Source organism: Alexandromys fortis, unplaced genomic scaffold (assembly GCF_014885135.2).
Source record: "Alexandromys fortis isolate MF-2015 unplaced genomic scaffold, M_Fortis_MF-2015_v1.1 scaffold_124, whole genome shotgun sequence".
NCBI classification, from domain to species: domain Eukaryota; kingdom Metazoa; phylum Chordata; class Mammalia; order Rodentia; family Cricetidae; genus Alexandromys; species Alexandromys fortis.
In genome coordinates, this window is record NW_026067995.1 from 737,284 (window position 1) to 764,499 (window position 27,216).

At 43.3% G+C, this 27,216-nt stretch overlaps 2 protein-coding genes across 3 annotated transcripts in view; one reads left to right on the forward strand and one right to left on the reverse strand.

Moving 5' to 3' along the window:
- The window catches only part of LOC126512418 (trichohyalin-like), a 78,934-nt gene that overhangs the window by 32,417 nt on the left and 19,301 nt on the right, over positions 1-27,216 (reverse strand).
- The window catches only part of Kyat3 (kynurenine aminotransferase 3), a 30,751-nt gene that overhangs the window by 184 nt on the left and 3,351 nt on the right, over positions 1-27,216 (forward strand). Inside the window, exons 2-13 of one of the 2 annotated variants that reach the window (XM_050160206.1) lie at positions 3,203-3,302; positions 12,710-12,768; positions 13,509-13,653; positions 13,896-14,045; positions 16,385-16,471; positions 16,896-17,021; positions 17,113-17,233; positions 20,044-20,120; positions 21,626-21,715; positions 24,644-24,830; positions 26,537-26,610; positions 27,042-27,128. In XM_050160206.1, coding sequence (XP_050016163.1) covers positions 3,204-3,302; positions 12,710-12,768; positions 13,509-13,653; positions 13,896-14,045; positions 16,385-16,471; positions 16,896-17,021; positions 17,113-17,233; positions 20,044-20,120; positions 21,626-21,715; positions 24,644-24,830; positions 26,537-26,610; positions 27,042-27,128 — 1,302 coding nt within the window. In that variant the 5' untranslated portion in view covers position 3,203. Of the gene's footprint in view, positions 1-3,202; positions 3,307-12,709; positions 12,769-13,508; positions 13,654-13,895; positions 14,046-16,384; positions 16,472-16,895; positions 17,022-17,112; positions 17,234-20,043; positions 20,121-21,625; positions 21,716-24,643; positions 24,831-26,536; positions 26,611-27,041; positions 27,129-27,216 lie in introns of both variants that reach the window. The other variant, XM_050160207.1, reaches the window with a different exon arrangement.

Genomic DNA, 27,216 nt, shown 5'->3' on the forward strand with positions numbered 1-27,216 from the left:
GAGTACGGCGTTTGCAGAACCGGGAACCATAGGGAGAGCAGCGGGCTGGGTCCTGGCCGGACCACAGTGGAGACTACGGGATCAACCTTGAGGTTGACACAGTGGTCTTTGGAGAAAGAAAGGCTCCGAGATAACTCGACCTCAGTCCTCTCTTGTCTCTTTTACTCCTGATTGTGTAAATTGATGTATTTAAAACGCATTCGTGAAAGGATAACACTGACTCCAGCTCTTCCTTGATAGATTTTTGTTTTTTTTTGAGGCAGTCTCCTGTTCTCGAAGTAATTATGTAGCAGAGGGCAATCTTGCACGTTTTGTCCTCCTGTCTTCTCCCCCGTGATAGAATCACACGACTGCTGGTTTTATTCGGTGCCTGGGTTAGAATCTAGGGCTTTGCCAGGGACAGGTAAGCACCCTACTAATTGAACTCCCTCTCCAGTCTGGGTAACCGACAGCTCAAGGTTGAAAAGGGAAACTGAAGCAGTTAAACCCGAAGAGTGAGTCTATCTTTCCCAAGGGTTTCAAAGATAAAAACAACCTTATCAGTCATACCTGAAGGCCCAGCATTCCTGCAGACCTGAGCCTCCAGCCACTCTTTGGTGTCCCCTCCGTTCCACCTTCCACCCGAGGGCTCCTTAGCACCACCTGATGGGTCGGTGACACCTGGGAAGCTTGCGCACAGCGCAGCCAGTCGGGTTTAAATCTGTTGAAGTTTTTGCCAGTGTGCTGTATCCCAACTCCAACACCGAGCGGCCACACAGCTTCTCTTGGGAGAAATTTGTGATCACATGAATCCCACTTCCCCCACAGCGTTCAAGCCACTTTTGAATGGTGCATAACTCATGCTGCTAAACTCTAAATTTTTCCGTGCTTCCTGTCATTTCCGGCTCTTTGGACTTTCCAGGCCAGGACCTTGTCCATCTGCCTATGTTGCAATTAGTGAACTTTATAAACATTCTGGAAGCCAACTAGCAGGTATGGTGTGTGGTGAAAGCAACTGATACCTGCTCATTAGCACACTTTTTAACGGGTGTCTGGAATAATCTTTCCTGAGCTTGCAGGAAGATTCTGGACTTTGTCAAATTCACTAAACTCTAAGCATTCTTTTTATATGTGTAACTCATAAGGGACAGGTGTGTAACATGGGAGTTAGAAAAAGTTAAGTCCAGAGTGCTAAAAGTTAAACATTTCTAAACTGAGTTTGAATGCTTTGCCTACCTTTGAGAGTCGCATTTTGCCTTTAATAATTCACCTTGAATCTATAGGTTGTTCACCATCTTCCTTTGGAATCAGTCTGCTCTAGGGATGATAAAATAGCAATTTGATTTTTTCTGCTGGTCATATGGATCAGGTTTTATAACTGTGTACAGTGATTGGGCAGGCGGGGTCACTGAATGGCAGTCTTCTAGTTTTCGTCCCAAAACCTCATGCCAGCTACCTTTTTACCTCCAGCTTCATGACATCTGAATGCATCGGTTTATTTAGTCTATTGGTGAATATCAATATACAGTGTTAATTGCGTGGGAGCAAAACCACATTTATTTAAACAGCAGAAGCCATCTTGAGGTCATGGTACAGGCCTGTTATCCCACATGGAAGGTGAAGGCCAGAGGATCAGGAGTTTAAGGTCATCCTCAACTACGAAGTTTGAGGAGAGCTGGGCTACATGAGACCATATCTCAAAAATTAAAAAATGAATAGAAAAACTGGGATTAAAGGTGTGCACCACCACATCTGGCCTAAAAGCTTTATATTTAATTTAGATTACCTTTATAGCTCTCCAGTTTTAAATGATTTAAGCATTGTTGATCTCAATAAAAACATCAGTGGGTCTGAGAAAATTTCTCAAAAGAATATTAGTATTTATTTGGGAATTGCAAAGCCCCACGAGGGGAATGCAGTGCCATAGAAACCTAGGGACACATTCATATTCAAATAGGGATTCAAGGGGAGTGATCTTTAGGGCTTTTTTTTTTTATAAGGTGCTGGGATTAAACACACGACCTTGCCTGTGCTAGGCAAGTACCCTACGACTGAGCTGTATTCCAGTCACTCAGTATTTTTAAACAGGCTTGCTGTGTAGCCCAGGCTAGCCACAAACATATGACCCTCCTGCCTAATTCTTAGGAATGCTGGGATTACAGATATACAACACCATGTCCAGCACACACAGGGAAATTTAAAAAAACAAACAAACAAAAAAAACACAACGCCAAGGAGGATCACATAAAATACTTTGAAGCACTAATTCTTGTTGTGGAATATTCCTTTACACTATGTGAAGATATGTCACAGTGTTATTATGGTTTAATAAAAAACTGAACATCCAATAGCTAGGCAAGATTTTTAGCCACAGAGGATGCTGGCAAGGAGAAGGGCAGGGACGCCAAGACACAGAGCAGGCAGCATGAGCATTACGAAGTAAAGGATTGTAGATTAAAAGAAGTGAATTATTTTACATTAAAAGAGCTACTTAGAAACAAGCCAAAGATATCGACCAAGCTTTCATAATTAATAATAGGTCTCCATGTCACTAATGGGGAGCCGATGGTCCGAATAAAAAATCCGCCTGCAAATCCGTTGACATTACCTTGGTCCCAAGTTGAACACTCTATTGCTTGTGTATAAGATTTCGGTGTCCTTTCTGCGAGCCTCTGCTAGTCTTTTGTGCTGTTATCAGGCACAAACCTGTAACAACTGTAGCTTTATTACCTCCCATTTTGTATCCGTAATTTTGTTCTGGTTGACACAAGTGACCCCATCTTGATTCTAATCACTTGCATATTTCCTTTGCAGTGTATAGCTTTATAAGATACAGAAGAATAGCATTAGGATGATTTCAGAAATTAATAATATAGAATAGAACAAGAATCCAAGAGGCAGGGAGGGAAGGAAGTTAGGTGAATTGTCAGAAATGTGTTCCACACTGGTGAGATGGCTCAGCAGGTGAATATGCTCGCTGCCAAGCTTGACAGCCTAAGTTGGATCTCTCTTGTGAGCCCCACACATGCACACATGCAAGCACGCACATATGCATGCGTGCACACACACACATATCTACCTCACAATAAATAAGTGCAATTTTAAAGCTTTTACAGTGCTTATATTTACATAGAAGCCTGTGCTCTGCCTCCGGGTGACTGGTGGTGATGTAATTGACACGTCACTCACACATGATTCCTTTTTCAATGTTTCTTTTCTCTAGCATGTTTTTGGCCCAGAGGAGACTCTCTTCACTTGGCAGCCAAGCAAAGCATCTAAAGACAATTTATTCTTCAAACGTCCTTGGATTCTCCACTTCTGCCGTAGGTATTGCTTATCACAGACAGACAAATTATTGTGTATATTTTCTCATGCTGGGGTTTGGAGAGAGAGAGATGGGAAGGGAGCTTTCTGGATCATGCAGGGGCGAGCTGAGGTTCCAGCTAAACAGTAATGGCATTACGGTTGTTTGTCAAGGATATACACCAAGTGAGTAGGGGGATTATGAGGTAAGGTCCGGGACCTATTTTGAAATCACTCAGTGGTCAATGAAAGAAAAGGGCTGTGGGATCATGTCAAATTCATACTCTCATGTGAATGTGAGCATTTGGTATCAGGCTGAGTTTTCTCTAATTGTCCTTTTCATGAGCTGAAAATGGTAGAATGTTAGGCGCTTGGTGCTGTTCACCCTCATTCCAGCCTCCCAACCCTTACTATGTCAATTTTTGAAAGTTCTAAAAGTATAATTGACTTTCAGATCTTATGACTTCTACCTCATGAGCATCTTGAATTTCCCTTCCCCCATACATAGAAGAAGACTGAATCCACGCGATGGTGATCACCCAATAATGGTGATTATACGAAACTATGATACTAAAAGGTCTGGGCTGGGTGTAGTGGCAGCGCTGTCTTTATCCTGACTCTTGGGAAGCAGAGACAGGTGGATCTCTGTGAGTTCAAGGTCAACCAGATCTACACAGAGAGTTCCAGGACAATTAGAGGCTACATGGAGAGACCCTGCCTCAAGAAAATAAACAAGAACAACAGAAGTGTGCGTGATAGTTAGATTACATGTATGATTACATGTATGACTCATACTAAGATATGCTGATCCTTAAATCTGGAATATTCTTAGGAAAAAAATGTGTCTAAATGATTCTCCTCTACATCTCAGGCAAAAATCACCAACAGGGCATTATTCAAACCTGCTGACTACTTGGCATACAATCCACTACCACCACCACCAGCAGCACCCGCACCCCCACCCCACAAGCAGCACCAGCACCCCACCACCACCATCCCACCAGCAGCAGCACCACCACCACCCCACCAGCAGCACCAGCACCAGCACCCCCAAGCAATGGGATGACTGAGTTACATGTTGACTCTAGGCTTAATTTTTAACAACTGCCATTTTAAGGACTGACCCTGTCAGGGAACATTTTCACAATTCATCAGAGGTTTTGCATTAAAAATCACAGCAAGGTTGGGGGAGGGTCTGGAGAGGTGGCTCAGCCTTAGGAGCACTTGCTACCCTTGCAGAGGGCTAAGAATTCACTTCCCAAATCAGACCATTTACAACTGCCCATAACCCACCAGGTATCTTATATCCTTTTCTAACCTCTACAGGCAACTGCATGCAGGGACACACACACACACACACACACACACACACACACACACACACACACTCTCTCTCTCTCTCTCTCTCTCTCTCTCTCTCTCTCTCTCTCTCTCTACACACACACACACTATACAAACATTAAACACACGCACACAGACCAACTACACACACACACACACACACGCACACACACATTAATAGAAACCTTAAATTGTCATCCTATTGGAGGATGAAAAAGCACACTGAATGGTGTTTGAGAAGCAACAGTGGGCAGTTCAGGGTATCAGAGAGTGCCTGGGCCAGGTTGTTTACTATAAACTATAGTCACTGTGTAGCCCAAACTGGTCTGAAATGTGGTAGGTAGACCAGGCTAACATCAAATTTGTATTGATCCTTTTTCTTCAACCTCCAACACTGTCAGATTACAGGAATGAGCCCCCAAATCCGTTTAGAAATAATTCCGTATAAGATAGAGCAACTAAGTATGTATTGCTTAAAAGCTTCAGTTAAATCACACACCTCTGCGTCAAGTATAATCGCCTCATTCTTAAATCTTAATTCAGATAGCCCCCTGAATTTTATATTCAGTTTTCCATCATTGTGGGAGCAGTCTGTGGTTTTGCTGCCATCTAGTGGCCAAATAAAGCAATCCATCTGGTTTTCTGAATTTGCAGCTAATACCTTGCTTGGTAGAGCTCAAATCTGTGAAATAATCTTATTAGTGTTTGCTTGAGGACCTTTTTTTTTTTACAGAGAAAGAAAGGAGGCATCATTTTAGAAGACCCTGACAACCTTTTCAAATCAGTTATGTCTAGATCCAACAAACTAGAGCTTTAGCATGAAAAGTCAGTGATCATTTATTTGCTGGTGGGATATACAATGGAGTCCCTGCCACAGCAACCACACAGCATCTCCACCACCCTCAAAACATTCTCCATGTCTCTCTGTGGCCTTACCTTGTGGTGCTGGGAATTGAACACAGAGCCTTGCAGACACTAAGCCAATGCTCTTCCACTGAGATATAAGCCATTTGCTTATGATTTTTAGACATACAATGACTTTAAGTGTAGCATATCAGGGAATCCTTCCTCCTTGCTATGCATGCTAGTTCAGTGTGTGGATGTGCCTGTTTGCTTTTCTTTCCCCTTTGATAGGCCTTTGTATTGTTTCTAGGTTTGGGCATTTATGAATAACCTTGCTAAGGACACTTGTGAAAAGCCATTGATTGTAGATGTATGTCTTCATTCTTTTGTAAACACCTCACAGTGAGATATATGGCTGATTTTTAAGCACCTTTAATAACATTTACAATATGTTTAGTTTTTAGGTCACGTCAAGTCACTTCTCAGACTGTCTGGACCCTTTATTTTCCCACCAGGGTTCAACAGTATCCCAGCTGCCTTCTGTCTCTGTCAATAGTTAGTATCTAAACATCTTAATGGATACGTCACAGTGTCACGTGATTTTAATTCTCATTTCCCTTATAATTGTGAGGCCTAATGTGCTTTGGAGACAGATTTGAGTGCTCCAATTTTCCGTCCTTCTATGATAGTGAATTTGGGGAGTGTGACTGCATTTGGTCTCATGTGACAGGAAGCAGAAATGAGGCAAAACCCTGTGGGGTTCAAGTTCCCCTCCATCACCTGTGAACTGAAGGCAACGACTTTCCTTTTCCCTTTCTCCAGTAGCATGAGCCCTTCGTTTCATTCCTTTTCATGTCAAAGGGGATGTGGATTTAGTCTGTGTCTCGTGCAACTAAGGTCTGGTAGCTTAGATTGCCAATGGCATCTTATATGCTGGGGGAACCCTCTGCCCTTAATAATGTCCCAGTGCCATCCTGAGAGTCCCAGATTTCACAGAAGCCTGAGTGACAGCCAAGAACTTCACAAAAGAAACCACAGCATAGGTTGGGGGGTGGCGTAGTGTTTCAGTATAGCTTTCCAGTGTGTATTAAACAAGGACATTAATACTAAGGAGTGAAGGGAGTCCTAAGTGCCATCACTGTGGCCTTCGAAGCATCAAAATATAAAAGCTAAGTAAAATAAAGGCACGGCAAAATATATGTGCACGTGTGGATGTGCTCTCACACATTGTCTATAATGTTGCTGTTTCTATTTTTGGCCTCTCTTGTCCTCTGGTAGTTTTTGGCCGTCCCCTTGGCTGCTCTGGCTAAAGACTTGCTTAATAACTCCTACTACACAGATTTGACAGCCTTGACTTACTCAGCTTCAGCCCCTCCTTTGGGAGGCTTTTTATGTACCTGTCTCATCTCACCTACATGTGTTAGGTCTTGTGGGATAAGTCCTCAAAGTGTATGCACCTGGAACTTGGTGTTGCAGGCTCTTGTAATTCCTCTCATTTTAAGAACTTGCTTTGTTGAAGCTTTTCCTTTTCTTTGCAAAACTCGCCACCTTGTGGCGAAGCAGTAGAATGGCACCCTTTCCCTTCAACCTAATGGAAGATTACCTAGTGATTTCGATGGCAACTTTGTGTAATCTGTATATGCCATGCATGAAATCAAACTGATGGAGAACTGCACATCACATGGTTAGCTGCATTCAAAGATCAGACTAGACCTATAGATGTTCTCTTATAAATCTGGGAGTTCATTCTTACCTCCTGGTGCTGAGTCTGCCCCAGGAAAACGGGTTTGTGTGTGTGTTTTTCAACACAGGGTTTCTCTGTGAAGCCCTAGCTGTTTTGTAACTCGCTCTGTAGATCAGGCTGTCCTCAGACTCAGAGAACTGCCCACCTCTGTCTTACAACCACCATTTGCATCTGCAAGTGAGTCTGGCTGTCCTCACTGTGCAGTGTAACGTGACCTTTGTCACTGTAAAGACACACCTTCACCTCAAAGGTGATAAGAGATAACACTTATCTGGGAGCCAAGTATGAATAACCATGGAACCATGGAACACAGATTCAGGGTACCCCAAAGAACGTGTTCCAGTGTGGTGGCAGTCTGATGAATCTTTTATGGTGATGAACAGAGAGAGATTAATTCTATAAGTTCTATGACTCTAGAGAACCCTGTCTAACGCAGCTAGTCAATTGATTTACTCTGGTTGTTCTAACAAAGCAAATGCTTAAGAAATTAGATTTTTTTTGTTTTGTTTTGTTTCCTTCACTGCCTTTGGAGGCTGAGAAGGCTGAGCACACTGTAAACAGGGACATTTCGTCCTAAGGAAACATCTTCCTTGACTTCCAGTGATTTCTTGGGGATATTGGCATCCTTGACTTGTACACAAATCCCTTAGCCTTGGCCATGCCCTTTACACAGGCTCTCTCTGTGTGTCATCTTAAATGAGGAACCCATGGGCCAAAGTAGATGTGAGCCTCCCCCCATGACCTTTTTGAACTATCGCCTATGCAATGGGCCTATTTCTTTCCTGTTTTTTAAACAACAGGCAAATCTTTGTTTTAATTCATTATGTGAGTGTTTTGTCCACAAGAGGGTGCTGGATCTCCTGGGACTGGATTACAGACAGTTTTGATCCACTCATGTGGGTTTTGGGAATCAAACCTGGGTCCTTTGGAAGAGTAAACAGTGCTCTTATCTCCCAAGCCAGTGACACCCCAGTGACTCTATCTGTGGACACATTCTGAGTACTGAGAGTTAGGGCCACAACCTATGTAATTGAGAGGGACCAAATTCAACCTGTAACAATGACCTGTCTGATCTTCGCTGTAGGGCGACCACCGCTTCTTCACAAAGTTCCAGCATTTCGACTGTGCAGAACACAATTCTCCAGCGCCTGTTTACTTTCATTTTTAACGATTCTCATTATGTGTTATGGGGGTACCTTTATGCTTTTTCCCTTGGGAAACTTTTTTTCAGGTTTTGAAAGATGAAAAATGTATAAAATGGCAACCTCTTTAAACAAAATAACTCTTTGGACAAAATCCCCACCACCATGGAGTCATATAGTGTGATAACTCTGCCTATTCCTTCACAAGTTAACACCAAGCCGCTAGAAAGTTTAGATGAGTAACATATGCTTGATAAATAAGATATATGATAATCAAGATTTATAGATTCCTAAGGTCTACTTATGCTGTGGGATTCCCCTCTGTATGCTATGAATATGTTTTATTACCATTGGTTATTAAAGAATCTGTTTTGGCCAATGGCTTAGTAAAGTCAGGTGGCAACTTGGAATAGAGACGAGACATAGAGACAAAACAGGCAGAGTCAGAGAGATACCATGTAGCTGCTGAAGGAAAAAGGTGTGAGCTGCCAGTCACAAATTTACTGGTAGGCTACAACCTCGTGATGACACACAGATTAATAGAAATGGGATAATTTAAGATGAAAGAGTTAGCTAGAAACAAGCATAAGCTATTGACCAAACCGTGTTGTAATTAATATAGTATCTGTAATTATTCGGGTCTGGGTGGCCTACATGTCTCTGCCCACATATATACTGTTCACAATAATATTTTTCTACCCTCATCTTTGCTCACTTTAAACTTTAGTTATTTGAATATACTAAGTCATATAAAAAAAAACTTCAATATTCCATATTAGAGAAAGTCCTTTTCCCAAGGTCAGGCATTTAGATGAGAGCCCCCATTTTCTCAGGGACATGGAGAAAGTTCCTAAAAAGGGAGTTATTTTTATCTCTGGCTAGAGGAACTTGTGGCCCTTCTATTAACACGTGGCTGGTGCCTATTAACTTGTGAAGGTCAATGCTAGCTTCCTCAACCCCTAATCAGAAGCCACACCCCAGCTCACAGGCCCCCTTGCTCCCATTGAATCTTTTGTGCAATAAAGTAGCAATCATCCCAATTCGCCTTCAGCTTGGGTCAGTGTCCTTCCCACCCACTCCACACCTCCACTTTGGGACCTACACCCAACGGGAGCTGGACTCCCACAGCTTTACTTAGTCACTTCCACAAACACTTACTGCTTCCTCTCCTGATCAGTCATATAACCTGGCTCCGTGGCTCAACTGGGAAGTACTGGATCCCCGGTTATTGGGGAAGTAATAAGTCAATTCAAACAGAATTAGTAAATCTAGATTCAATCAACAGAGCAGAGTGAGGCAACTCCCAGGTAACTCTCAGGAAGGCATGAGATCTATGGAAGATCTGTGGGCAAGGTCTTAAATACCATATAGGTGGTCTTGAGCCGTTCCGGGGGAGGAGCTGCCAGTGGTGTGATTTCCCAGGGGCGGGGTCTGGAACAGGAGTGGGGCTGGGCAGAGCGTCCCAACATCAACCATGAAATCACTATGACAAGAAAAAATGTATAAACAGAAGAGATGCGTATATATCCAAGCAGGGTCTTCTAAGATCGATCTCTGTTTTAAAGTAGGCTGTGCTCTTCGCAGAGGCTGACTTGTGTCTCAGGATGAATGGCATGGAGCAGAGCAGCAGCTGAGTTTAAATGCGCGTGTGGTGTAAGCAAAAGGAAACCTTTATAATTCTATGCTGTTCATGTATCAGGGCTGGAGAGACTGTTCCGAGATTAAGGCACTGGATAGGGTATTCTCAAGGCCAAAGAAAAGTTACATTAAAGAAACAGAAGACAGAATGGACTCGGGAGGTCTGTCTGGTCATGCCCAAGCAGCCAAACAGCCCAGAGTTTACTTCAGAACTTGCTTAGCAGAACAAAGCACAACACAGACGGTCATTCAGTATCCAACCACAAGACCATTCCTGTCCTTGAGTGAGCAGCCTCCTCTCCAACACGTGCTTGCTGCTCAGAAGCAGCCTCACTTTCTATCTTGATGTTCCTGAGGTTTGTCGTCAGCGGTATACTCTCTACTAGATGGAGTGTTCTTTTCTCACGGGCTAAATCAGAAGTCTCTCACAGCCCGCGAGGCTATTGGAAAAAGTAGAGCGGGCAAGCTTGTTGAAATAATGAGCGGCGGGGCTGCGTCCCCAACACCCCGGCCGCTTGGCTAGCTCATGCCCGAAATAACAACACACAAACTGTATTCATTTAAGAACTGCTTGGCCCATGAACTCTAGCCCTTACAGGCTAATTCTCGCACCTGGACTAGCCCATTTCTAATAATGCGTGTAAGCACCCCAAGGTGTGCTTACCGGGAAGATTCTAGCCTCTGTCCATCCTGGGAGAGTTGAGCATGCGTCTCTGCTCCAGCAGAGCTGTCGGGTCTCTCCGGGAGCAGAGCAGAGTCTGACCTCACTTCCTCTTCCGCCCAGCATCCTATTCTGTTTTCTCCTCCCATCTATGCTTTAACCTATGAGGGCCAGCCAAGCAGTTTCTTTTATTGCTCAGCCAATGAAATCAACAGATTGATATGACACTCCCACATCACAAGCTTGAACTCAAAGGACTTCCTTAAGTCAAAAATGGCTCGAAATGGAAACTGGGCCATACGTGGGCTCCCACAGTACTCCGTGTCTGTATTGTCTATGGCACCCCATAAAAACTTTTCGTTTTCAGTTTTCAGGGGAACAGTGCGTGCAGGAGGGTTCACATGCCGACGAATGGGTATTTGGAGGCTCAGTGTCAATGCTGGGTATCTTTCTCGGTTGTGTTCTACCTTATTTTTGAGGCAGGGTCTCTTCCTGACTTTCTCTGGAGTTCACTGTGTGAGATGTCTTGGCTGCACTGGGAGCCCCTGGAACCATCCTATCTCCGTCCCCCAGTCTTGGAGTTACAAGCCATGAGAGAACCTGCCTTCTACATGGGTGCTTGGGATATGAACTCAGGGCCTCATGCTTACCCAGAAAGTGATTTGCCCACTAAGCCATTTCCCCAGCCCTGCTTTTATTTAAATATATAAATCTACTTTGCATTTCTGATCACGTGCTGAGTGACTCATTAAGTTCTCAACACATTTTCAGAAAGAGGCAAATGCCTTTGTTAAAAATATCCTTTTCTGTTCTGCGGGGTCTTCTGAGCTTTATAATTGTATTCTCTAGAGTAGCATCGTGTTCAGGTGGGACTTCATCAAAATGCTGTTCTAGAAGTGTGTTAGCCTCCAGAGAGTTTACTCGTGATTCCTTTCACTGGAGTTTCAAAGATTACAAATAGGAGGCTAAGAAAGCTATTTCTTTGGTATCGTCATTGGAAATAGAATGAGAACAATGTTCTATTTAATAACCATTATCATTATCTCTCTTCCAGATTGAATTAAAATTGCTTTAATATTCTATTATAAAATTCCTTACAAAAATGCTGTCAATCATTTTTCCTATTTCCACCAGCCTGCTAGCAATGAACTCAAAGCTAATTTAATACTTTTGAGAAATAGTCAAAATATAACCTTTGAATTGAAAGAACTGAAATAGTGTGTATGGTATGGTAATTATAACTTCTACTATTTTCCTACTACAGTCTTAGCTTGCTTGCTTGGTGTTAGCAGACCTAATGGGAATGACTGCTATACTTTAAGCTACAACTTACAGTCATGTTTTTTAGGAGGTCTTAGTATGTGAAAACCAGGAGAAGGTAATGTAAGTATGGGCTGTTGAGAAAGGTCATGGGCTCAAATCTTGGGCTGAGCCTGTTTGAGATTGTTTTATGAGTGTTGCTAGATGTAAAAAGTCCTTTTCTTCTCCATCTTCATGGTACCTCAGTTTTGCTCATCCATAAATGGGGTTCATAATGCTACATAGGGCTGATGTGATTGTTAAAATTTTAGTCATGTAAAGCACGCAGACTGGTGCCCGAAACCTAAGCATTGCTTCATAGTGTTAGCAGTAGCATCCGTAATTGAGCAGTGTAGAACCATTTATCGAGTTCTAGGAGGAGCTTCCTTATAGAACTATGGATGTACAATATGTTATGCAAACTTCATGGCATGGCTCAAGATTCTCTTGAAATCCTTTCTGTTGGTGTTATGATTGAGCTCTAGAGTCTGTTTCAAGCCTTTAAGTTGATTAGCTCTTCATGCTGGGGTGGGATTTTGTTCTTGAGTGTAAAGACATGAGGGCCACAAGGAAAAACTTTCTGTAGCACAGTAGGAAAGAGCTAACAGTTCCTTAGAATTTTGCACTGGGTTCTAAAACTTCTTTTCGTGGTACCCTTTACAAGGTAACAGAAGACAAAAGGAAGAGATGCCCATTGTTACTGGCCTCTTTGAATTTTGACTAAAGAATTAAAAGAAGCTTTCAACATTTATCTTTCAGAATATGGCTTTGAAATTCAAAAATGCCAAACGAATCGAAGGCCTGGACAGCAATGTGTGGTGAGTGTCTTAGACGAATGATCATGTCAGGTTTCCTGTGTCCCTTAAATTGAGTTTTAGCTTCAGCCACAATCCAATAATAAAGCCTTTCATTTAATTCCCCCCATTAATTAAGCTTGAATGGGAGGATGCTGGTCCCTGAGCTAGCACTGGATACATAGCCGAGGATATCTTAAACTAAGTTTGACTGATGCTTTCATGAAATTGACAAGTTTCCTTTTCTTTGTTTCTTGAAGTAGGGCCTTGCTATGTATGTAGCCCAGGCTGGCCTCAAACTTTTGAGCCTCTTGCTTCAGCCTTCCCTCCTGGGATTACATTTACAGGCATTAATATACCTACATACAAATATGACTCAAATATGAATGTTGTTAAATTGAGGTCTCTAAGGAATATAGGGTCATTTTTTCAACCATCATTTGCTAGATAAATTCATTCTGTGGGTGGTAACGTTTTTGTTGCGAACTCACTGTGTTTCATCTCTAAGACAAAGTCCTATTTTTTTGGTTTTATAATGAGAACATATGATATTTTTTGTTTGTTTTTCAAAACAGTATTTCTCTGTGTAGCCCTGGCTGTCCTGGAACTCACTCTGTAGGCAAGGCTGGACTTGAACTCAGAGCTCCAACTGCCTCTACCTCCCAAGTGCTAGGACTAAAGGCATGGGTTACCACTGCCTGATCACATGATAATTAAGCTAACTCTATAATTTCCTAATTTTAGTTGTTTCCTTTTTTAATCAGGGTTGAATTTACTAAGTTGGCTGCAGATCCTGCTGTTGTGAATCTTGGACAAGGCCTTCCAGATATATCCCCTCCTTCGTATGTAAAGGAAGAATTATCAAAGGCTGCATTAGCTGATAACCTGAATCAGTACACAAGGGGCTTTGTGAGTCTATCAGGACCATGTGGGGCATACACGGATACGTCAAGCTGGGGTGTGTGTGTGTGTGTGTGTGTGTGAACCACTCCTCCTTAAAGGATCAACTGTCCCAACCTGGAAACTCAGAAGCCCCTTGCCCTTACCTCTTGGGATGAATCCTCCCCAACTTCCAGCCTTTCACAGTCCTGTTTTGGCCCTGCATTGACTGTCACTCTGAAATTGTTTTGTCTTTATCTTTAATACTACAGGGTCATCCACCACTTGTGAAAGCTCTGTCCTGCTTATATGAAAAAATTTATCAAAATCAAATTGACCCGAATAAAGAAATCCTCGTGACTGTGGGAGGATATGGATCTCTCTTTAATGCCATCCAAGGATTGGTTGACCCGGGAGACGAGGTGAGTAAGGAACACTGTCCTAACACCCAATGCTTCTGTCCCACGTTGGAACCTTCTCCTCATTTTGTTCCTTTCTTTTTCAATTACCCTATAACTATAACACACATAATGATACTGCATCTTCCCAGTGTCCAGAAGATCTAAGCCCTCTCCTGGTGTCTGTCGCCCAGAGTTCACCCTTTTTCTGTAATCTGCACCTCAGTTCATTCTCACGGCTCTTTTATTGGATAGAAGTGGGAATAAGATGGTACAGGCTCTTGAGTTTTGCTTTGTTTTTCTTTTCATTTGTTATTATGTCTGCAATATTTGTTCACTTTGTAAAGTTCTTAGTTAATTGGCTAGTTTGCTTTATAGTTTTTGAGACTAGCCCAAGCTGACCTAACTTCATACGTGGTTGGCATGCACACCCACCTCCACACACAGAGACACATACACAGATTCAATAAAAACCTTAGACTGTGTGTGTTTGTAAACAAGCTTATATTCTTCCATCTAGAGGTAGCAATCATGTGAATTTATTCAACTGGCCGTTTAAAAAAGGAGAACTATAGACACAAATATAGCACTGTTATTTATACATGCAAAAGGTAAAAAAATAATTCTTAAATTTAGGGAACTCTCAACATTAATGTAAGAGCAAAAATTAAAATATGACATTTTCATGAAATTGGGTTAGGTTTAAAAAAATGTATAAAAGCATGGGCTGGAGAAGTGGCTCCCTGGGCTGGCAAGGGGGCTCATATGATAAGGCCATTTTCTGCCAAGCCTGAATTTGATCTCCAGAACCCACATGATAGAATAAGAGAACCAAAAGTTATCCTCTGACTCCCGCACGTGCTCCATGGTGCACACAAGAGTATGTACACAACAAGTAAACAAATAAATGCAATAAAAACGATATAAAAGCTAGGCAAGTGTGGTGGCACATGCCTGCCATCCCAGAAAGCGGGAGGTTAAGTCAGGGGTCGGAGATCAGTCAGGGCTAGAAAAGATCTTATTTCAGTAGAAGGAAGGAGATGGTCTTAGTTACTTTTCTATTTCTGTGACAAAATATCATAGCCAAGACAGTTTACAGAAGAAAACTTAATTGGGAGTCTGCTTAGATTCAAGGGTGAGAAGAGACCATAGCCATCATGGCAGAGAGCGTGACAGCAGGCAGGCAGACAGTCACGATGCTGGAGCAGTGGGGAGACTTCATGTTGAAACAACAGCCATGAGCCAGAGGGAGGGCCGAGTGGAATGCAGTGAGTGGGCTTTCTATCTATCTGTCTGTCCAGCTATCTGTCTGTCTGTCTGTCTGCTTTTTGAAACAGGCTTTCTCTGTAGCTTTTTGGAGTCTGTCCTGGAACACTCTCTGTAGACCAGGCTAGCCTCAAACTCACAGAGATCCCCCTGTCTCTGCCTCCCTACATCCGCTGCCTCTGCCTGAGATTAAAGGCATGCACTACCCCCACCCAGCTGGAGTGGGCTTTTGAAACCCCACTGATATACCTCCTGCAACAGGGCCACACCTCCTAATCCTTTCCAAACAGTTCCATAAACTAGGGCCCAAGAGGGCGAACATGAGCCTGCGGAGCCCTTCTCACAAACCCCTGGGGGGGGGGGGGGGGGGGGGGAGAAAGGCAGAACTTCTAGATTGAGTCTGCAGGCTGGGGTGTGATGGCAGCAGACAAGATCAGCCCCTCAATCTGAAGCTGCAGCAAGGGAGGTTGGAGGGGAGTTTGAGAGGTGAGAAATCTGATCCAAGGATTGGGAGGAAAAGGTGCCAGACACCTCATACCTGAGGCGGAGGGGCTGTGGGCATCACATAAGAACAATAGCATCCACTCTGACCCCTGACTCAATTGTTCACTCTCAACATACTGTCTCCAATTAGCACTCCACTCTAGAAACGAGCACAATGTCATTTCCTGAAATCCTGCTCCTATCACTGTCTGGTATATCAAGTTCCTCCTGCATTTTGTTTTCTAACTTGAAATACAAGAGAAACAAAAAACCACCCTTACTGGTTTTGCTCAGAACATACTTTTGAAAATACGATAAGCAATCCAGGCACCAGATAAATCTGGGTGTGCACCTATAATAATTGACAATTTTGAATGTCCCCACTGTAAACCTCTCTGTAGATCTTCCAAGAGACCAAGAACTCCATCTTTGACTTCAAGGATGCCTTTATATCCAGGGTCTTTTGCACTCAGATGTTCACTCCATGAAGACCAAGCCTGTCTTTTTTGTTGCTGCATTTTGTCACTTGGCACAGCGCCTCTGACATAAGAGGCACTACATTCCGGAGGTGAATTGCTGGCTGATACCCTGTGTTCTTGTTTCTTTTATCTCAGGTGATCATAATGGTGCCTTTTTATGACTGTTATGAGCCCATGGTGAGAATGGCTGGAGCAACACCTGTGTTTATTCCCCTGAGATCTGTAAGTCCCCAGACCATCTGCTGACCGGAAGAATGTTTTTAAAATGTTACTTTGTCATTGAAGATATAGCTAAGTCTTTTGAAAATAATGAACCCAGTAGCCAAGGTGACTCACCGACTCCTCTGTCAGCCTTACGGTGTCACACCTGGCCGATAGATACAGCCGGCTTCTGGGAAGGAAGAACAGCTGTTTGTTGACAGCGTTCATTGTTTCCGTAAACAGGTGTGTACGTAAGACTCAGGGCCTCTGGGTCCTCGAGGTTGAATTAGAGCCTAATTATTTGCGCCTGTGTTCTTCATTAGTCATGTATTCAGTTACCTTTGTCGGGTCTGTCATTAATCTTCTTCTTTCTTTACTAGGTTGTTTGTAAGACAGTAAACATGAATTAATTCGTTCACATCACCTCTTTATTCTTCATGCTTAGAAACCTACGGATGGGACGAAGTGGTCTAGTTCTGACTGGACATTCAATCCCCAAGAACTGGAAAGTAAATTTAGTTCTAAGACGAAAGCCATTATATTAAATACTCCACATAACCCCATTGGCAAGGTAAGCGAGCCTCTTTGCTTACACAGGCTGGGAGTCCCTGTTTCCTCACGTGTAGTATAACTGGCTGTGCCCTTTCCTTTAATATGTGTAGGTGTATACCAGAGAGGAGCTGCAGGTCATTGCTGACCTCTGCATCAAGCATGACGCCCTGTGCATCAGTGATGAGGTCTATGAGTGGCTTGTCTATACGGGACATAAGCATATAAAAATAGGTACTGATTCAGATGGAGTCTCCAGTCTGAGTGGGTCTGGACACATATGGAACAAAGGATCCGAGAGGACCCCAGGCCAGCTTTGAAATAGTCTCTGCGATGGGTATCTACGTGCACACTTACGAGGGGCATTTAGATGGAGCGTGCTTGAGAGATTAAAGCTCAGCTTGGTGAACAGATGTTCCAATGGGGGAAGGGACTTGATTGAGATCACACTGTAAAGTTGAGACGGGAGCAGAGTAGGTCTTTTGCCTATCTTTGGCTCCTTAACAGGAATCCTGCTGTTCCTCGGTATATAAGACACTGGGGACAGAGCTTTTCATGAAGCAGTTTGTGATTGTCCTGAATGAGTTGCCCAAATAACAGCAGGGAATTATACAATGGCAGGCTATTGCTCTTCTGTTCCCAGTGGGATTTTGCAATTGCTACTGGGCTACCTCACCCAAATACTGCCGAATCAACTGGGCTGGCCCAAGCTCTCAGCTGTAGAACTGTAAGTTGTGCAGGTAACCTTTGGGTCTTGCACTGTCTTTCCGTTGCCTAGAAACACTCTCCCTCTGGTGTCCATGATTCCCTCGGGTCTTTGTTCCCTTCTCAGTCTCCCTCACCTCCAGCATTAGCTTCCTTCACTTTTATTTTGTTTTTCCCTATATCGTTAAACAGAATCTATGCATTTTTCTCCTAATTTACCAGAAGGATGAGATTATTATTTGTGTTGGTCTCTTCTAAATTCTCATTTTCCGCACATGGTAGAAGTGACTCAGCATGACACAAACCAGAGTCAAGAGAGGAAATCCCAATTGAAGAATTCCTGAATCACACAGTCATTTGGCTACCTCCGTGAAAAATGTCTTGATGATATAAGAAGGTGCGCTCCACTGTGGGCAGTGCCATCCTTAGGCTAGTAGTCCTAGGCATTGTAAGGAAAGCAAGTGAGCGTGAGCCCATGGTTCAGCATTCCTTCATGGTTTTTGCTGTGCTTCCTGAGCTGTTAATGAGTCCCAGCGCTGGCTTCTTCAATGATGTGCTGTGACGGCAAAGTGTAAGCCAAACAAACCCGTTCCTCCCCAAATTTGCTTTCGCCCATGACATGAATCATGGAAAATTAGAAAGCAAATTAGAATATTAGATGATCAGATGTCTTTGCTGAGTAAGATGAATAGGAAACATGGAAGCGGTAAAGTTGTACACCTGCGTGTGAACAGAAGTTCTGTGTACCGTCATTGTTACGGTGGTGCATTATAACTGGCCACAGAGACGGAAGGAGAAAGCAAGGGCTTGGGGCTTGAGGGGATTAGAATGTAACAAGTCTTCCCTGTCCTTCCTGCCTGCTCCCAAGTCAGAACTCACAGACTTATTATTAATTACGAAAGTTCGGCTGATAGCTTAGGCTTGGATCTAACTAGCTCTTATAATTTAAATTAAATTAAATTAAATTATATTCATCTTTGTGCTGTCACGTGACTTGTAGCTGTTACCTCTCCTCCTGCATTTTTGATTATTTTTTGTCTCTTGGCTTTTCCTCCTCTTTCTTACCGGTGGTCTCTCTGCCCCCAAAGTCCTGCCTAGCTCTTGGGTTTTGAACTCAGAACCTCTGAAAGAGCAGCCAGTGCTCTTAACCTCTGAGCCATCTCTCTAGCCTTTGAAATCTCAGTTTGGCAATATTCATCCTAAAAGGATGTAGAGGATTTCCAAATGTACTGTTTCCTTATAAATGATAAGCACCAGGGAATAGTATAACTGGCGTGATTTGCTGAAGATCACAAGACTTCAAATCCTTATTGATTGGGCACTCACACATGATAGCGTGTATGTTGAAGGCACAGGCCACTCTGTGGAGTACAGTCTCTCCTCCCACCTTTCCCGGAATTCCGGAGATCCAACTCAGGCTCTCCCAGCAAGTGCTGCTACCTACAAAGCCATTTTGATGGCCCTCAAGGCATACCCTATTACAAGAAGAGGAGGAAGAGGAGGAAAGAAAGTGACAGAATTTCCTCTTATTCTTGGTCAAATAGCTCCCACTGACAAAACTGCCATTTCAACCATCACAAAGAATGTTCCTCTCTATCCCCACCTCATTCATACACTAAATCACTGATATTTGAAAATTTTTCCTTATAACCTATGCAGCTAATCAGCTGACCCCTTAAAAAGAGAGGGGCATCCATTTTTGCATGGTTAAAAAAAATAGTCATTGACAAATTGCTTAGATTATTTTTTTTAAAAAAGTGATTACATTTCATATTGTAGCACAGAACGTCTGCCCTCCCCTTTTCTGCCTGCCTAAGCTGATGTGGTGTTCCAAACTTTAACCAAATCCTCCCTGGACCAGGAGGCCTCCTCTCCCTTCCACCATTGCCTAATGCCCCTGCCTGCCCCCACTCCAGCCGCCAGCACAGTGCCTCTGATGCCACCTGGTGTCACTTCCTCCACAAGCCCTCAAGCCCTTCAGAGGCAGAAGCCACAGGCTCCTCTTCTTTGTTTCCTTTGCCACTCTTGGTTTCTAAGAAAGACTTGATGGACAATTGTGAATGAATGACATTGGAAGAGACAGTCAAGAATGACTTGGCGACTTGCCTGTGGTTGGAAAAATTGTTCTGAAATTGAAGGCAGCGATGCTCGTGCAGTGGTGGATTATACTTGCATTTTCTAAAGAAGACTGAAATAACTACACTGACACTATTTAATATCTATTCTCACTGAGTTCATGTTGTTTGCATTGTGTTCTTAGGTTATACTAAATGAAAAGTAACTGGAAAAGAAAGTGATTGGTAGCCAGTTATCGACTTACTTTTCTTTTCCTCTTTAAGCCACTTTTCCAGGTATGTGGGAGAGAACGGTAACAATAGGAAGCGCTGGCAAGACTTTCAGTGTGACAGGTTGGAAGGTAAGATGAGGGTACTGCTGGGCTGGGGGTGTGGCTCAGGAGTAGAGCCCATGCTTTGCAAGTGAAAGGCCCTGGGTTCAATCCCCATAGGAGGCTGTTACACAGAGAGCCCCTGTCCTGGAAATAATAAATTAATTAATTAATAACAGTAATAATGAAGCTCATAATTTAATTTTTGTACAGTATCTTGCATTTTAAATGCATGAATAATATATGTGGAGTTTTATGCTTAGTGATCTTTTCCATTTTTACTGATTTATTTGGCTCTCGTGCAAGCTTCATCCTTTTTGTTTTTAATTACATGTATTTATTTGGGGACTGGGAGATGTGTGCTGTGGTGTGTGAGAGAGAGAGAGAGTGTGTGTGAGTGTGTGAGTGTGTGTGTGAGTGTGAGTGTGTGTGTGTGTGTGTGTGTGTGTGTGTGTGTGTGTGTAGGGCAGAAAGTAATATGTAGGAGTCAGTTTTCTTCTTCCAACATTGTGAATCCCGGGGACTGAACTTGGGTCCTGGGGCTGGGAAGCAAGCAAGTCCTTACCCTCTGAACTACATCACTGCCCCATCTTTCATTTTTTGAGACCGAGTAATTTCCTTAAAAGAAAAAAAAATCAAGCAATTTTAAATGCTATGAACGATCGACTTATGATACTTTTTTCTTTACAAAAATATTCACATATGAAATGAGAAAGATAACACTGGCTAATCCTCCAGCTTTAACTGTGACCCAAACAGTAAGTGTTTTGAGCAATGCTAATTCTTTTCATTCTTAACAGCACAGTATAAAGTGGGCAAGGTTTTCATCCCTGTTTTACAGACTATAAAACTAAGTCACAGTAATTTTTACTGCCTGCCTGAGATTACACTGCTAATAAAGACAAGCCAGGACAGGTAGCCTGCCTTCAGAGTCCCTGCACCAACCACTGTCCTGTTGATCTCAGCAACACATTCATCAGGATCCATAATCCTGAGCCACAGGGAGTGGAATCAAGAAAATCAGGAACCCAACATTCTCTTTGGCTAACTTGTGAGTTCAAGGCTAGCCTGGGCTACTGGAGATACCGTCTCATGAAACAACAACGAATAATGTCCCAGTTAAAATTCAGTTCTCTTTCAGCCTTACCAACGCTAGACAGGGAGGGCTAGCAGACCAGAGGAGTAGGTGGAAACTAGTGTGCTTTAGTTGTGGAGGAGTCCTCTGAGCCATCGTGCAGAATTACTTGTGCCTGTACTTAGAGCAAGTATAACTTCTGGCTTTTATTCCTCATGAGCACCAGAAGCAGCACCTCAGCAGAGGGAAGGGCTCACAGTGATCACAGGTTTTGTTAGCTTCAGGAGGCAGGGTGAGTGATGAAGACAGACCTAGGAACTTCACGAAAACAAGCGTTGCCCCAGTTTCCTCCTGGGGACATTTCTGAACTACCTGTGTTTGTCATTTGCACTAACTTCTCTCTTAGATATGATATATATCCTTATATTGGTTTTTGAAATCTGCTTTTCTCTTTTCCCAGCTTGGCTGGAGCATTGGCCCTCATCACCTGATAAAGCATCTGCAGACTGTTCAACAAAACACTGTGTACACTTGTGCAACTCCTCTACAGGTACATGTTGGCCTTTGTGCATGCGGGAATTATAGCTTTCTCATGAGCAAGCCCTTCTAATGCAGTTTGGGAATTCTGGGGCAGACAGATAGTCAATGGATAAAGTTCACTGGGTGTGGTGGTGCATGCCTGTCCTATTAGCATGACTGAGGCTCAGTCAGGAGAGTCTTGAGTTCAAGGCTGGTCCAGGCCACACAGAGACTTTAAAGCGTAGCTGGACAGTATAGGCAGACCCCATGGGAGGTGGGAGCGGGCAGAGAACAAAGAGTATTTGGGAAGCTACATGGTGTCTGCCTGTTTCTACCTTCTTTCTCCCTGCACTCAGTTAGTTTTCCCACCTACCTGTATTCTGCCCTGCCACAGGCCAAAGCAGCTTCTTTATTAACCAATGGTAACAAAACATATTCATAGCATAAATCCCACATCAGTATGTAAAGGCCTAATAGATGGTAGACTCTTTCTCCCAGGTGAGTCTTTTTCTTGAGCACGTGCCTTAACCTCCCAAACTGTGGGATTACAGGCAAGTGCCACCATTCCTGGCCCTTAATGCATATCTTTGTTAAACGGTTGCTATTTTGTATACGTTTCTAGAAACAGATCTATTTATCATTCTCCTCTGAATACCCCAGATACTGAAACAGTGTTCTAGTTCCAGAAGGCAGTTGAGGCACGAGAGAGTAAAACTACTGACCCTGTTGAACTTGTTTGGTGGTTTTTCGTTCAAAGTTGTCTACCCAGTAGGAAACAATCCCATTATTTTCAGTGATTCTCTAAAATAACCTTATGAAAAAAGGCTCATTCCAAAACTCTATTTTATTATAAGTTCATTTTTATCACCTCAAAATAAAGCCATCTATTCATTGAAGATTTACTGAAGATTAGAGATTTTACAAACAAAAAAACAACTGCACTCGGGGAGCTTACCACCCAGTAGAGGGACATAAATAACAGAGACACTTTTAAAATATATTATGTCAGGTTTTGATAGAGACCCAAAGAGAAGGTGGGGAAGAAGGAAGATGTAATGATCCAGGTTGGGGAGTGTATGATGTCATATTGGGTAATTCTTGTGGAGAAGACAGCATCTGGTTAACCCAGAGAAGAGCCCTGTGGCCTGAGAGAACAGGAAGGGTGAAGTAGACAATATAACTGTCATATCATAAACATAGCTGCTGGGATGAGGTCACCAAGGAGGAAGAGTAAGAGAATCTTAGATCTTGAGCGGTAGCTGGGAGTCACATCAAGTTGGTCCATGTTAGGACTGAGGGACATGGGACGCCGTGGCAGTTTTGATCCTAAGTTATCAAATGGAGGCTGGTGCTTCGTTGAGGGAGAAATATTAGTGGATTAAACCAAGGTGAGAACGGCAGAAGTGATGAGGAGAGATGAGACTCTGGACAAAGCTGGAAGATTAAGTCAGTGGTGTTTGCTACTGGACGACATAACCAGGCTTGAGCAAGAGGAATCCAGATACACTTAGCACAGTCGTTTGTGTCTCTGTGCTCTGGATTTCCCAGGGCAATAACTTCTATAGTCAATGGACAGATTGCTCAGAAAGGTACAGCTGAGATCCTAGAACGTTTCCCAGGGCATCTTAGTCGATATTTCAGGAAAATCCAGAGACAGCTGCGTTTGGATGCTGTTTTCCTAGTGTTGGAGAGTTGCTGATTCTGTCTTACTGCTAAGTTCTCCTGCCACGGACTTCCCTGTGATCTTGCCCCCTCCCCACCCCATCATGTTATGTCTTTTGCTTCAGTTCTCTCACACAGAACACATTTTTCCCCTGCCCTTTTCACCTCACCTCTCTACCCCCCCCCCTTCAGTATACACTAATTGGAGGTTTTATGAAAGCCAGAGCCACACCTAGGTTGTGAACTGTTCCGTCCCCAACTCTTACCGAAACGGCTCACTTTGCCTGCCAACCCTCTAGCCTTCTGCTTGATAGATCTTTGTGCTGAGTTCCTCCTGTGATTGTGACTTGTTTTTATCATCCTGCCCTGACATGTTTCTCAGGCACCTGCTTGATCCTTACTGGCTTAGTCTGGGAAAGTCATTGTAACAGAATACTAGAGACTTTGTAGCTTATAAAGAAGAGGAATTTGTTTCTCGTGGATCTGACGATCACTGCCAGATAAGGACCTGCTACCTCATTTGTGTCCCCTTTCCAGTATGTTCTCCCATGATGGATGCGGTGCTAGTACCATTCCTGAGGCTTCTAGTCTTCTGGCCTAATCACCCCCAAAGGCCATACTTGCTAATGCCCATTCCTTGGAGACCAAGAACTCACCATATGGAGTAGGAGGAACACAAACATTAAGCTCTTTGCTCTATCTTATTGGTTTTCCTTGGTCCCACTTCTCTGTTCTCTTCTTGAGTCGCCACCGCTGGAGGAGTTGCCCACACAGTCGACATATTTGTTTCTAGCCCCCATTTCATGTACATCGCCTTGCTGTGGTCAGGATGATTTTAGCATTTCCTCTGAGGAACAAGGAACTTGTATTGGCTTGTCTACACAGCAGGCCAGCTTTAATTTCCTCCTGTGCTGTCCTAGGTAATGGAAAACACTGACTCCCTGTCACCTCTCTGGACGTTCCTTAGTCTGAGATTTAACAAACTGGATGACGGCTCACCCCAGTAGAAAACAGTTCATGTCTTTTGTTACCAAGGACACCATATTTATGTGACACCTCTTTTTTGGTTTGGATTTCTATGTCTTCCTTTGTTTGTCATATTAGATTTAAACATTTACATAAAACTTCCTCCATCAACCCACGGAGCTGGATAGTTCACAGGAATCTGGCTGTCACTTCCTGAGTGACTTCCTTGCCACAAATCTTAATTGGATGACCTTTATTTATTCTTCCAGTAAATTGAGCCATAACTGACATTACCATGCTCTCCCCTCCCCTTTTCTATTTTAACATGCAGGCAGCCTTGGCCCAGGCCCTTTGGACTGATATCAAGCGCATGGATGACCCAGAGTGTTACTTTAATTCTCTGCCAAAGGAATTAGAAGTAAAAAGAGATCGGATGGTCCGTTTACTTAACAGTGTTGGCCTGAAACCCATCATCCCTGACGGGGGTTACTTCATCATTGCCGACGTGTCTTCCTTAGGTTTGTGAAGCCTTTGCTATTTCACATCTACAGACACGTATGTTTGAAAGGAAAGCTCACTTTCCCTTCAGAACTTTTACCTGATCTTTCACTCGTGGTAAATTGCTATCAGGTTGGTGTTGTTCCAAAGTGTTCTCTTACAGACTGTTCTCGCTGTGTTCCAGGGTGTACCTGGAAATTCTCAGTGTGAAACGGTACACTTGAAATAGTTCACGAACATTTTTCTAACTTTTCTAATGCTGTTTGGTAGACGCTGTGAAGCCTCGGGGAATACCTGCTGTTTGCAGAGGTGAATGCTGAAAACAAGGGGAGGGACTGACATCTGTTGACATATTATATGCCAGGCTCTCAAATACCGTCTTCTAGAAAGCATTGCTAGTGCCAGCCAAGGAGTCAATATTGCCATGTGTTGGAAGCAGAACTGTGGCTATTCCATACGCACGACTCTGGGAAGTTACTCCAGGCTTTGTAAACCTTCCTGCCTGCAAGGGTGGCAATGGACAACAAGGAAGGATTTGTCTCAGGGTTGCACTAAGAGCCCTTTCCACATTGCCTGAGCTGGTGCATCCTGTGCCCACATCCTGTTCGAGTCTAAGTTCTGGATACAGTGTGGTTAGGTAGGAGCCAGAGGATTTGGATGGAAAGCCTTTTCTGATATCCACTCTTTATGACGTGCTACCTATGGGGGAAATATTAACATCTCAACCCCTCCTCACGAACAAACTTTCATTTACTGTGTGTGGATTGTTTCCTATATTAGAATTTAGTTCTCCCCCTTTTCTAGACAGAAAAATTAAAATTTCATCTAGTGGTTGCATCAGAATAAAGGTAGCCGGGAGGCTTGGAAAGGAGAGATGGCTCAGTGGATAAGAGCACATATTGTTCTTGCAGATCAGAGTTCAGTTCCTGAGACCCGAGTTAGGCAGCTCACAACAGCCTATAACCCCAGCTCCAGGGCTCACACTCTCTCTTCTTGCCTTCTTGAGTACCACACATACACACACACAAAACCCGTGTACACTCCCATATGCATATACACAATTAAAATCAAAATAAATAATTTAAAAGGAAAATGAAAGTAGCCAGGCATGGTGATACACGTCAGTAATCCCAGCACTCAAGAAGCTAAGGCAGGACAGTTGTTATGTGTTCAAGGCCAACCTGGGATACATAGTCCCATACAGCCTGGACTACCATGGGAGATGCTATCTCAAAAGTTATAAAGAGAAAGAATAAAAGCAAAATGTAATTACCATTATACCTTGCAATGCAGGACAATGGAAGACTAATGGTTATTGAAAACATATGGAATGGCAGGTCTTGTATTTAGAACTGTGTTACTAGCACCTTCTCAAGAGAGCCGTGTGACATTGGTGCTGCTGTATCCTCACTGGGAGATGACAAAGCCTGGCATCATGCCATCTTCTTTCTGGAGAAGCAGTGCTCTCCGGGGCTTCCCATGCCCTTCTTCCCGGGCTGGCAGCTACATGGACATGCATGGTCCACTATGTGTGAGTGCCGCCTCAGTATGTCAGCCATTCTCAGCATGTGGTATAGATGCCAGCACAGTGAGTCAATGACCTCTAGACAGTTCTGGGTGAAACCTGTGTGAGTCAGGAGAAAATCTGAATCGTGACGGGCTTCAGCGAGGCCCTTGTTGTCGCAGACACAATCCTTCCTCTGCTCACCTTTCTCTATGATTGCAGACGCTGACCTCTCTGACATGAAGGGTGATGAGCCTTATGACTACAAGTTTGTGAAGTGGATGACAAAACACAAGGTAACATTCACTGACCCTTCCGGGGCTGCGATGTAGCAAGCTTATCAAGGAGCTTGTGCGTATGCTTTGAGTGACGCTTAATTCTAGCTTTGTTTCTCCTCCTTTTCTTTATTTTAAAATCTTAGTTTATCTGAGCTTTGTTTTTTGAGACAGAGTCTCACTATGTAGGCTCGGCATGCCTGGACCTTGCTGTGTAGACCAGGCTAGCCTTAACTCTGAGAGATCCGCCTGCCTCTGCTTCCCCATTGAGAGGCAAACGTACTGCCCTGATCATCCAAACAGTCCACTTAGGGCTTTTTGAGGGATTATAAAAATATTTTTCTTTTTAAAAAATTATGACCAAACTGTCTATTTCTGGAGTCTGTGGTCTCTTCGGTGACATTTGGAATGGGTGTGGTTTTTCTATTACATCATCTCCCTTGTTTTCCCAGAAACTGTCAGCCATCCCTGTTTCAGCCTTCTGTGACTCGCTGTCTAAGCCACAGTTTGAGAAGCTGGTGCGGTTTTGCTTCATTAAAGTAAGTTTCTGTATTCTCACAAAAGTATCTTGCATTCCAACTTATGAAGCACCTTTTTTCCTGTTTCTAAAAATGATATACAAAGTGA